At 37.2% G+C, this 13,635-nt stretch overlaps 1 protein-coding gene across 3 annotated transcripts in view; it reads left to right on the top strand.

The window, feature by feature from the left end:
* POLH (DNA polymerase eta) overlaps positions 1–8,483 on the top strand; it is a 44,722-nt gene extending 36,239 nt beyond the window's left edge. For 2 of the 3 annotated variants that reach the window (XM_074310809.1, XM_074310810.1), the window contains exons 9-11: positions 354–419; positions 2,946–3,115; positions 7,217–8,221. In XM_074310809.1, coding sequence (XP_074166910.1) covers positions 354–419; positions 2,946–3,115; positions 7,217–8,090 — 1,110 coding nt within the window. In that variant the 3' untranslated portion in view covers positions 8,091–8,221. Of the gene's footprint in view, positions 1–353; positions 420–2,945; positions 3,116–7,216 lie in introns of all 3 variants that reach the window. The other variant, XM_074310808.1, reaches the window with a different exon arrangement.
* Positions 8,484–13,635: the final 5,152 nt, after the last annotated feature.

Raw genomic sequence — 13,635 nt, 5'->3', positions numbered from 1 at the left:
TAAATTTTTGTCTACCCCCAAGTAAATGAAACTTGGATTAGAATTCTAGTTGGAAATTTCTCATTTTTGAAGTTTAAAAGTGATAGCCCTAAGGAATTTTGTGCTGAATTTCATAGGGATATGATGTGCCTAAAATCCACTGTATAGAATGTTAAGAGCACCTATAAAGTGTCTTAGCATAAGCTAAAATAGTATCAATTAGTGATAAGAGTTGAATAAGTTAGTGGTCCTTGGGATACTGCCTATATTTGTGCAGTTGAAGGACTAAACAAATCTGGGTTATCTATGTTTTATCATGTTAAGTTCACTGTTGTTACTCATGAAATTTTGAATCCCACATGTTCCTTTTGCAGGTCCAGTGGTGGCTTCTCCAGTTAGCCCAGGAGCTAGAAGAAAGACTGATCAAAGACCGAAATGATGTAAGAAACATTTTCTTCTTTCTATCTTTATTATGGATTTAGGGACATTCCAGGAAGCTTGTTTTTGAAACAGAAGTTTTTAATCTAGAATCTTGCTGAGTGTTTTTCAGGTTTAAAAGCAGGATTGCCATTCCCTTCTCCCTTACTTCCCTCCAAGCATCATTATATTTAAGCCTATTTAAAAGGTTAAAGTCTCTTCCTTTCCCGTGTCACAGCAGCCCTCTCATAGAACCATTAGAACATAGTTCTTTATTGTGCCTTTTCCACATACTTATGCTGCAATCCTGAATTACCCAGTAGCCTTGGGATGTTTCTGCCAATCTTTGGCCCAGGGTCTAATTCTAACACTACCAGCCCCCTGGGAAGTAATATTGGGATAGGGACAGTAGTCTCCAAGAAGTGATCATGGGAAAGGAATAACACAGCATTGGAGTTAGATTAGAGATGAAGAATGGGAGACCACCACTATTTCTTTTGCCCTGTGAAAAGACACCTGGACTGTGGCCGTCCACTAGTTCTAGTTACAGCTTTGCCTTTGTGTGCCCTTGGACAAGTTGGTCCCCAAACATCAGTTCTTTCATCTGCAAAATGAAAAGTTTGGACTAGGTGACCTTTTATGGTTCCTTAATTCTATATGGTATTTTAGCATTTATTTTTCTGAAAAAAATATGAGTTAACTCACAATTTATCCAGAATATTATCTTTTAACTGGGGATGCTTTTATATATTTATATATATATATATGCTTATATTAAAAGGACAGGCTGCTGCTACCTGTGAGAGATTGGTTTTGCTGAATCTGACTTTGACCACAAGGTGTCACTCTTTTCTCACTTCCTTTTTGGTCTAATCTCAAATTAGAAAGGTGACTGAGACTGGGTTAAGGATTGTCCTGTGACTTCAGTGGTTTAGAGAGCTTGAGGATTTAGGAAACTTGCCCCATCCATGAAGGTAGTCACCTTCTCTACAATTTGTGAAGAGAGTTTCCTCTAACATTGACATGTTAAATGACTTTCATGTCACAAATTAATGTATTCTTAAGCCTCTAGTAGTGCTTTAAAGAAAGATTCTGTCAATTAAAATCCTTCCCAGAGAAGAGAAATTTCTTTCTAGAGAGGGTTACTTCAGAATTGAGCCCTACATAGATGAGAGAAACAAAATACATATCTGAGAACATTCTGGAAAATTTCTGTGTAGGGCTCAAATTTCTCTTCTTTGCAAAGGGTTTTAACATGTTAATGTTAGAGACAACTCTTTTCACAAATTGCAGAAAAGGTGTTATAACTCTAGCTTTTGATTGTTTCTTTTCTCTCAAACATAGAACCATTATTTCTTATTCCTCTATTTTGTTTCTCCTTCCTTACATTGATAAATATAAATCCTTTTTAATTTAATTTGTAGTATCTTTTAAAGTTGGCTTTGTGGAGCCCTATTTGAACTGCAACAGGTATGTGGTCTAGTGGATAGAACACAGGGCCTGGATCTTCTTGAATTCAATTTTTTTTTTTTTTTTTTTTTGCATCAATTCCTTATTTGTAAAATGAGCTAGAGGAAATGGCAAAAATCAATATCTTTGCCAAAAAAAACCCAAAAAAGGGTCATTAAGAGGTGGATATGGCCCAAAGAGTTTACTGAACAGCAACAATTAGAACTGGGCCTCACCTCTACATATCTTGCCACAATATTTTGATACAGTAGGCTAAAACTTTTGCTTTTTTTTCCCCCCCTCTTAAAAAATATTCAATATTATGAACATCAGCAACTTTTGGATTCCTCGAATTTAAGGATTTAGAAAGGGTTCCCTTTTTAGTTTTTCCTTGTCACTTCTTGAAGATTATACATTAAACAGATTTTTCTAAATTGTACTTCCCACCAATATTACAAAATTAGGAGCAGATAAAGACAACATCAATCCTCACTTAGTGGAGAAACCCTCACTTCTGTGGAGAAGCCCATAAAGGACAAGCTTCATTATAGAACCAGTCTATACTACTTGTTACTTTTTGATTGGACACTTCTTTCAGAGAGATGCTTTCACAAACATGTAGTTTGCCACTTCTTGAGCACACATGGCATAAAAATTTTTGCTCTGTGCCTTCACTCATGCCAGTGCCTTTGTCTTGAGTGCTCTCCCTTATATCTCTTTCAAAAAATCTTAATTATCCTTAGATGCAGTTTGGCTGCTACCTCTTTCTCAGTAGCACTTGTTTTAACACTAGAATATGTACTGACTACATATTGCCTTTTATTATTCATATTTTTGCTTTTATATTTGATTATAAATTCCTTGAGGTTAATCTTTATATCTTTTAGTGAGTGGTCTAGTGCCATATCAGCATCAATAAATATTAACATCAGCATTGCTTCTTTATTCCTTTTCCCTGTTTGTGGCTCTCAGCCTTGGACAGTTCTTTCCCCTCAATTCAGGATGTCCTGTTGGCTTTCCTTACATCTTCTCTGCAATGTGTGTTGTCCAAATGTGTATCACAGCTTCACTTTTACCTTCCTCTTCCCTCCCACCCACAGAATGACAGAGTGGCCACACAGCTGACAGTTAGCATCCGGGTACAAGGAGACAGACGTCTCAGCAGCCTGCGCCGCTGCTGTGCTCTGGTCTGCTATGATGCCCATAGAATGAGTAATGATGCATTTGCTCTTATCAGAAACTGTAACACTGCTGGAATCAAAGCTGAATGGTGAGTTCCTTTCTCTTTATTGAGAAGATAGGTCAGGAGCAACTAGATGGCACAATGGTTAGAGTACCAGTCTTGGGCTCAGGAGGACCTAAGTTCAAATCTGGCTTCAGATACTTAATTCCTAGTTGAGAGACCTGGGCAAGCCATTTAACCTCACTACACATGTGCACGCACACAATAGGTAAATGTTCTAACTTTCACATTAGGTAGAATACAAATAACTGGTCACTGGGGTGGGCTCCAGTATTTATTGGTAAATGATTATTCCTCTGCCTAGCAGAACTCCACAACCTAGAGTAGTGTGGTTATATGCTCCAGGAGGAATGTAGAGCTGCAACTTTCCAAGCTGCAGTTTTTCCCTCTTTTATCCCAAGTATTTTTATTCCCTTGATTTGGTTAAAAAATTGAGAAAGAACTGAGGCTGGCCTGTTAAAAACGCCCTACTGCAGACAAATCATTGTGTGCTTGGACTATGTCACCTAGGAATGAATCATTTAGGAAGAACACCTGAGAACTTTTCTACCTAATTAGCATAACTTTAAAGTATCTGTTTTCTTTCTCAAAGGTATCTCTAATTGTATCTATTAGTAATGTGGGTCCACATTCCTCTTTAGTCTCAAACTCAGAATAATCTATCAACAAGTATTTATTAAGTACCTACTATGTTTCAGTCTCTGCTGCGTGCTGGAGATACAAGGAGAAAGCATAAAATAATCCTTTCTGACAAGGTGCTACTAAACATTCTGAAAGACTGCAAGCCCACATGGCAGAAATAAAAAGTAATAAACATGTAAAAAAAATATAAAGTAATAAACAAGAGAGGGAGGGCATTAAGAATCAAGAAAATCATCTTACAGAAGATGGTGCTTGAATTCTTAGGTGGAGGTAAAGAAGGAATGCATGTGAGGGGGAAGAGCTCAACTAGTAGGACACAGAGACTGAAATGGAACATCCTGTAGGAGGCACAAAAAGAAGGCTCATTTGGAAGGGCTGCAGGGTATGGGGGAGGGAGTAATAACAAAGGAGACTGTAAAGATAAGTGGGACCAGATCATATAGATCTTTAAATCAGTGGTCCTCAAACTTTTTAAATAGGGGACCAGTTCACTGTCCCTTAGACCGTTGGAGGGCCGGATTATAGTAAAAACAAAAACGCTTCTCAGCCCATTTGCTATAACCCCAGCAGGCCTCATCTGGCCCTCAGGCTGTAGTTTGAGAACCCCTGCTTTACATGCTAAGCTAGAGGAGTTTATATTTTATTCTAGAGGCAATAGGAAGCCAATGTAATTGAGTAGAGAAGTGATATAATCAAAACTGCACTTAGGTGGTAACAGTATGAAAAGTGGATTGGATTAGTAAGAGATTTGAGGCAGGAAGACCAATCAAAAGAGCTTGCAATCATTTATACAAGAATTTATGAAGGCCTGAACTAGTTGGTAGGTAGCTGTGGAAGTGGACAGAACAGAGATAGATGATAGAGGTAAGAAATAGTGAAATTTGATAACTGAATGGATATGTTGGGTTAAAGAAGAGTGAGAAGTCCAGGATAATGTTGTGGTTATGAACCTTTTAAAAAGAAGATAAATAAAGAAATAAAGTATTTTAAAAGAAGATAATGAGTTTAAGTTTGGATGTATTATATTTAAGATGTCTTCTAGGACATCTAGCTTGAAATGTCTTAATAAGCAATTGGTGATTTTTGGCTCAAGCTCATGGGATATAGAGAGAAAATGTGTGTGTGTTGATTTTTAGAATATCCTATATAACTGATCCATTTGCATAGAGATTAAACCCATGGGACTTGATGAGCTTACCAAGAGACAAAGTAAGGAGGAATCTTGGGAAATTATTTAGGAGTTGGAATTACTTAGAAAGCCAGTTAGGAGAATGACCCTGAAATTGGCTTACTATGATGATCACATATTTTGGACTGAGTGGAAAATGTTGATTTCACAAATTTTGAAGGAAGAGAGTTTGTTGAATGATGGACATAAAGGGAAAGTCTGAAAGTAAGATGAGGAGGAAGGAGTATTCTGACCCCCTTTCCCAAAATTAATAACAATAGATTAATGAGAACCAGTACAAGAGAAGATAACCAGAAACATCCTCCTCCTCTTCATTGGGGAACCAGACCTTAGGGAGGGCTTAGTGATATTCTCAGAGTGAATTCTACTTTTTACTGATGAACTTCAGATAAACATGAAACATGAGAACTAAAAAGAAACTTGTTCTGGATTGTAATGATGTAATGATCCAGATAACATTACATCCAGATTCTGACCCCAACAGTAGTTTGGATATTCTAAGACTGGGGTCTGATAGCTATATTTAGTCCTCCCTGATGAATTGAATCAAACAAAAAGATTCTGATTATCAGGAAGATTAAATCACTTATTATTCTACATATTTGGCTATTTTTTATGTATATCTGATTACAAAGAATAAATTGAAGCTAATTAAATAAGTTTGCATATATAAATCTATTATACTGTTGGAATTATCAACAATCTTTTAATAATCACCCAAAGAACTATGCTCAGCAGCCCTTTTTGTAGTGGCAAGAAATTGGAAACTGAATGGATGCCCAACCAAATGGCTGAATATGTCTATGGTATATGAATATTATGGAATATTACTGTTCTGCAAGAAACAACCCAGGATGATTTCAGAGAGGTCTGAGAAACTTACATAAGTTGATGCTAAATGAAATGAGCAGAACCAGGAGATTATACACCATAACAAGATTATACAATGATCAATTCTGATGGACATGGATCTCTTCAACAATGAGATGATTCAAATCAATTCCAATTGTTTAGTGATGAAGAAAGCTATCTACACCCAGAAAGAGGACTGTGGGAGCTGAGTATGATTCACCACATAGCATTTTCACTCTTTTTGCTTTTTTTTTTTTTTTTCCTGGTTTGATTTGATTTTTCTTATGTGGCAAGATAATTGTATAAATATGTATACATATATTGGATTTAACATTATTTCTATACCATGTTCAACATATATTGGACTACTTGCCATCTAGAGGATAAAGGGGAAGTGGGGGGGGGGAGATTAGAACACAAGGGTTTTTCAAGGGCTAATGTTGAAGGATTGTCCACGTATGTGTTTTGAAAAATAAAAAGCTTTAAGGGAAAAAAAAAACCAGGACATTTCCTGGGCATATATCCTGTTTAAGACTAATTAAGCTGGGGCCAAAAGTGGGAAAGAGTGGTACAGTGGACAAGCACTAATTCCCAGAGAATATTGTCTATAACAGCAAGTGGTTCCTGATCCTGACCTTCAGAAGAAACACATCACTGAGATGAGACCTAGAATGTGTTAAGATTGCTCCATGTAGGCTGTCAGAGGACCTTGCCTATCTACAGCAGGCTTGAGGACCACCAAAAGGAGAAAATACAACCCTCTAAGTATTTACATTGTAGGGTAAAGCTTAGAGGTTTCTGTCTTAGTGGTTTAGTAATTTTGAATTTATGGGACAACTGAGTTCTAAATCTCACTTCAGCCACATGACCTTGATCAAGGCACATCTCTTCTGATTTTCAGTATCCTCATTTACAAAGTACAGGGATTGAACTAGTTGACCCCAACATCTCTTCTGTCTCTAAATACAGATGTTACAGTGAGCTCTATGAAGTGTGTGTTATAGTAGATCTGTAGTATCATCTGTTCTGCTATTCTATGGATATGTGTACTGTGCATGCCTTCTTTCATAGTTTATGTTCTACAGAGAATAGGGAATCTCTCAGACATGGGTCCAGGTATAAAAGTATAAAAGTATAAAAGTAGTAGATAGACACATTTCCATGTTTCTTTTCGACCTAGAATTTAGCTAATATCTTTTTGGTTATTTTGACTGCCAGGTCACAACAAATATTGACCAACCCAACTCCATATGGTGAACGATGGTTATAACAAAATAAAAATACAAAACAAACACTATTTGTGTAATGTATTATCTGTGTTGTCAGTGAATGGTATTTCTTTCTATCATCCCCAACTATATGGGATTTGAATATGATCCTCACCTAATCCCTGAAATTCAGACTTGGTACTAATCTTTCTGCTCTTTTTTTTACTCTCTACACAGGTCTCCTCCCCTCACCATGCTCTTCCTTTGTGCCACCAAGTTCTCTCCTTCTGTTCCACCATCTTGCACAGACATCATCAGCTTTGTGAGCAATAACACATCTCTTCAGAAGTCGGATGCTGCCACTTCAAATTCTAAAGCTCTGGACTGTGGTCCAAAGGGTGTAGCTACTAAGAGAGCCACCAGTTCTCTGGAGTTACTTTTCCAAAAAGCTGCAGAAAAGCAGAAAGCCAAAGAGGCCTCCATTCCACCTTCTTCTATCATTCAGGTCCCTGAATCCAGTTCACCACTGAAATCCTCTTTACAATTTTGTTGCAACAATACAACTGAAATGGAGCCCTTCTTTAAACGAAAAAATAGGGAGGCCCAAACATATCCACATCTTCATAATGGCTTTTCTGCTCCTCTCCCTTCACAAAATTCACTGCCTATGGCTAGAAACATCACCAAAAACCCGTTCTCCCCAGAAGAGCCAGATCACGATGAGGTGCTAGAACCTAGACCTTCCACAGCTCCTCTAGAAGAAATGGTTTTGGTCCAGTGTGGATCAAGAAGACTTGGTTCTTCTCTAGACAATGCTGGCAAGGTAGCTACTGGTGGCCCACCTTTTCCAGATGCCGAGGACCAGATGTGCTGTGAGAAGTGTGGCTCTTTAATATTAGTGTGGGAAATGCCTGAACACATGGACTATCATTTTGCAATGGAATTACAGAACTCATTTTTGGGACCCTGTTCCAGGTCTCCAGTTGTCCTTGCTACCTCCCCTTCTCAGGTCAAGAGAAGTTCCAAGAGCTCCTTGCCTTCAAATGCCAAGCGCCTCAGGCCTGATGGCACCCGAACATTGGAATCATTTTTTAAGCCATTAACACAATAGCTCTGGCTCAGGGCTTAGGCTGGCTACGGATTTTATCATTTTTATCTGAAATCCTATAAATGGGAATGCGTGTGGCTTTTTAAGGGAAATCCATAAAAAACTTTAGCATACAGAAAAATTTATTTTTATAATCCTACATATGATGATTCTGGCATTCCTTTGAAAGATGCAGTTTTTCTAATTGGAAATCCTAGTGAGAAGACTTGAAATTTGATTTTCTTGATGCTTATACTCTGTGCATAGCTGGGTATTTGATATAGGCATGCTCTAGTTAAGGTAGTCCCAATCTGTTTCATGGTAATGTTATAACCAAAAAAAAAAAAAACACCATAGTAATGAATTATATAGTGTAGTCGGCTGATTTCTATAATAAACTAGATCAGTTAATGGCAAGTATGGGTTTAACAACAGCAATACTTCTCAATAGCCTCCAATCCTATGAGTTTTTCTATTAAGTATAATGAATTTATTGGTACAAGTCAGGAATTCTAGCCTGTTGGAGAATAGATTTTAAAGTATTATGCCACAATCTCTGCAGAAGTCTGGAAGGTAGCTCCATTCTACACAAGTGGATACCAAAAGACCAAGTCTATAAAAGGGCAATTGTTTTTTCTGTCACCTAAAACCTACGGGTTAGATGTGAAAGGAATGCAATAGGGTATGCTGGGAAGAAGCTTTAGATCCAGACTCTTCCTCCACTTATTACTTGTATGTCAGGCAAATCATTTAAGTTGCTGGGCCTTAGGTTGCTCATCTGTAAAATTAGGAGTCAGGACTACCAAGTCTCCAAGTCCCTTCCTTATAATACTTAGTCTGGTCATCCCAGGCACTTCTCAAATTAGGAGAGTTAATAATATTCTGTAATTCTGACCTTTTCACATACAGGATACTAATACCCTTTTTTCCTTTGTGTCTTTGCTTAAGCAATTCCTTCTGCTTAGAATTTTATTCTTTCCCCAATTCTTATCAAAATTCTACCCCTTTTGCTCTTATGATTTCACTAGCTTTATTGATTAGTTTTGCATATTTATAACATTTTCATGGAATCTGGCATTTAGATATAGCATCTATTTTTAAAATTCTATTACTTTTAATGGATTATAATGAAGTGTATTCCTGACTCAAGTTATCTAATGCTAGTGGCTTATCTGTGACTAGGAAATAATCTGTTTACTTAATCATTCTTTGAAGTGATAAAACTGAACATGTTTCTTAAAGTATATAAAGTTTCAAAAAAAAAATTCTATCCTTCAAGACATGGATTATTCAGTCTTCCATGAAGTTCTTTATAATAAATACTGTTTGATAAAATGAATGCAGACAAGATTAGAAGGGAAGCAATAAATTGGGAAAATATTTTTTACATTTAAGGATTTTGATAAAAGGCCTCATTTCTAATATAGAGAATTGACTCAAATTTATAATAGTTTAAGCCATTCTCCAATTGATAAATGGTCAAAGGATATGAACAGATGGTTTTCAGATGAAGAAATTAAAACCATTTCTAGTCATGAAAAGGTACTCTAAATCACTATCGAACAGAGAAATGCAATTTAAGACAACTCTGAGATACCAACCACTATACACATGGCTAAGATAATGTTTGAGGGGATATGGGAAAACTGGGACACAATACATTGTTGGAACACTGGATGATTCCAGCCATTCTGGAGTGCAGTATGGAACTATGCATATCCTTTGATCAGCAGTGTTTCTATTGGGATTATATTCCAAAGATATTTTAAAGGAGGGAAAGGGATCCACATGTGTAAAAGTGTTTGTGGCAGCCCTCTCTCTAGTGGCTAGAAACTGGAAACTGAGTGGATGCCCATCAATTGGAAAATGACTGAATCTTATGGATATTAATGTTCTATAAGAAATAATCAGGATAACTTCTGAGATGCTTGAAGAGACCTACATGAACTGATGCTGAGTGAAATGAGCAGAACTAGATCATCATTGTATATGGCAACATCATCAATATTATAGGATGATTGATGCCAATTCCAATGATCTTGTGATAGAGCCATCCCACAGAGGGCTGTGGGAAGTGAATGTGGATCACAACATAACATTCTTAGTCTTTTTGTTGTTATATGCTTGCATTTTGTTTTCTTTATTTTCTTTCCTTTTTGATATGATTTTTCTTGTGCAACAAGAGAATTGTATAAAACACATTGGATTTAACTTATTTTAACATGTATAAGATTGGGTTACTTGCCATCTTGGGGGGGGGAGAGGAGGGGAAAATCTGAAACACAAGACTATGCAAGGATCAATGTTGAAAAATTATCTGTGCATGTTTGGAAAATAAAAAGATTTTTTAAAGATGCTGTTTGACTGGAAGATGAATGGATGTCCATCAGTTGGAGAATGGTTGGGTAAATTATGGTATATGAAGGTTATGGAATATTATTGCTCTGTAAGAAATGACCAGCAGGAGGAATACAGAGGGGCTTGGAGAGACATCAAGTGATGCTGAGTGAAATGAGCAGAACCAGAAGATCACTGTACACTTCAATAACAATACTGTATGAGGATATATTCTGATGGTAGAGGAAATCTTCAACATAAAGAAGATCCAACTCACTTCCAGTTGATCAATGATGGTCAGAGGTAGCTACACCCAGAGAAGAAACACTGGGAAGTGAATGTAAATTGTTAGCACTAATATCTGTCTGCCCAGGTTACATGTACCTTCGGAATCTAATGCTTATTGTGCAAGAAGAAAATGGTATTTACACACATGTATCTAGGTTATATTGTAACACATGTAAAATGTATGGGACTGCCTGTCATCGGGGGGAGGGAGGGAGGGGGGGGATAATTTGGAAAAATGAATACAAGGGATAATATATGCTGTTTGAATTGTACATCCCCTTGGGGGGAAATCTCTATTTTTTCCTTAAATTGCACTTAAAACTATGATTTTTATTATACCCATCTTGCATTGCATTACAGTTAATTGTGTGAATGTCTTATCTCCTGTTTTAATCTCTTTTACAGACATATTTGTATTCCTTAGCACTTACTAGATGTCTTATGCTCAGTAAGATAAAGTATTTGCTGAAGGATTAAAGTGATTGGATCTGGACCAGACCTCATCAAGAGCTATTGACATATTTCATTGAATATAATTTCATCATGCTTTCAAACAACACAAAGCTAGGAGAAATAGCTAGTTCAGCAGTTGATATAATTATGATCCAAAGATCTTGACAGCCTAGTATTGGTTTGAACCTAATAAGATAAAAATTGAGAGAAATGGCACATCTTAAGTTTAAAAAAAAAATTCAATTCTCCAAGCATGGGATGAGGGAGATTTGACTAGTAATTTGTCTGAAAAATAGCTGGGGAATAAGAAGGGGAAATGGGATTAGAACTATAAACTCAATGAGGCATTTGGAAGGATAAGATTAAGTGTCTACTATGTGCTAGGTATATAATATATAATAATTATGTATTATTATAATATATAAATAAAAAACTTTATCCTCTCAACCACTGGGTATAGATTCTTTTGTCAACACCATTTTATGGTACAGGAAACTAAAGCAGAGGTTGTACCACACCATTATTTAAGGCTACATTTGAATTCAAACTGTCCTGTCGCCAGGCCCAGCACTTTATATATTTCTTCGTATGATGTGGCAGCCAAAAAGGCTAATGGGATCTTGATCTTCGTTGCACTGAGTGACAGATTCTTAGCTGTACTCTATCTTGGTCGGACCAGTCTGGAACACTTACTCAGTTTAGGGCATTACAGTTTAAGGATACTGATAAGCTGCAAAGTGTCCAGGAGAAGGAAGCCAGGATAGCAAGTCCATTTCATATGAGGATGTTGAATACAGGGATATTTGGCGAAGATCCAGGGAGGACACGATAGTTTTTAATTGCCTGGAGGGCTAACAAATAGATGGGAGACAGAAAATTGTTTGTGCTCAAGAGGGCAGAGCCAGGAACAATGAGAAGAAATTTCAGAAAGGCAAATTTAGAAAAAATTAGAACTATATACTAAAATTGGAATAGCCTGCATCAGGAGATGGTAGTATCTTCCTCTTTGGAATTCTTTATGCAAAAGATTGAATGATCTCTTATTTGAGTTAGTCATAATAAATTATAAAGAGTAGCAGACATGGAGTAGGGAAGACTAATCTTCCTGAACTCATATCTGACCTCAGACACTAGCTGCATGATCCTGGGCACATAACCCTATTTGCCTCAGTTTCCTCAACTATTAAAATGAACTGGAGAAATGGCAAACCAGTAAGTATGTCAAGAAAACCCAAAATGAGGTCATGAAGAGTCAAACATGACTGAATAACAGAAGTTAAAAGGATTCCTATGGATTAGATTAGACAGCTGCTTCCAACTCAAATTCTGGCACTCAGTAATTGTGATTTGTGTCACAGAGTACCACTAGACCAGTGAAATTGAAGATCTTTGAATCACTGGGTATACAGCATCAGGACAGGAAATAATTAGTTACTTAGCACATCACACAATCAGACAGAATGGACCCCTAGGGGTTAACATTGATGTAAAAACCATTGATGACATTTATTGAATTTGTTTTTTCTGGATATGAATGAGTAAAACAGCCTTAAAAAAGGTTAGTCCAGTGTGTAAACACATCCCCTGCCAAAGGATTGAATTGTTGACACTGACCCTAATGGCCTAGAAAGCAAGCTGACTAGAACGAACTCAGTGACAATGACACTCCATTTCTTTTCCCCCTTTTTGTGGAATTAGTAGAAATGGGGAAAAGAATGGTGGAGCAGAAACCACTTAGGTACTTACCATTTGTCACAATTGCTGAGAGCTAAGGAGTTCATATAGACTCCTTATGCTGGACATAAAAGGAGGTAGCTTCAAATAAAGACCCAATTCTTGCTTTCGGTTTCCCTGTCCCTGGTGCTGGTTGGGAGCCAGGCTAGTCATTGGCTGGGTTGGAGGTGTCAGAGCTTGTTTCCTCTTTCCAGCTGTCATCTCATTTCTGCTGTCATCTCTAGTTGCTCTGCTCTTTTCCAGGAAGTTGCCAACCACGGACTATTTTTATACATATAGGGTTAAACCACTTATATTTTAAAAGTCTAATTGTGAGCACATCTCCTTTCCCACATGTCCCCCACCCCCATCCCAAGCCTGGAGGCACAGCAGGGCCCTGTAGTAGAAGGCAGGTTGTATTCATATTTTATTAGACATTTTATAGGATCTTCTAGAAAGTTCACAAAGCACTCTGTATGCTTGATCATTTACTCTTTGACCCTGGTCTTGTTTTATTTATCTATAAAATATAGAGGCTCAGACTTGCTCTAGAAAGAGCAAGATAGAGGTGGCAATTCAAGGTATAGGGAAAAACAAGGTAAGTCTCATTCATTCTCTGTCACAGCAGTTAGAATGTGTGTTTGTCCTATAACCCCTGAGTGTGTACTAGAACCCACATACTGACACATTCTACTTCTACAAGTCATTCTGAACTGAGATGGCATTAATCAGGATGGTCAAGACAATTTACTATTTGTCTAAATTCTTTAGACAATTA

Source organism: Sminthopsis crassicaudata, chromosome 4, assembly GCF_048593235.1.
Source record: "Sminthopsis crassicaudata isolate SCR6 chromosome 4, ASM4859323v1, whole genome shotgun sequence".
NCBI classification, from domain to species: Eukaryota; Metazoa; Chordata; class Mammalia; order Dasyuromorphia; family Dasyuridae; genus Sminthopsis; species Sminthopsis crassicaudata.
Note: the sequence above shows the minus strand (reverse complement) of the source record. Positions and strands in the feature narration are given on the sequence as shown.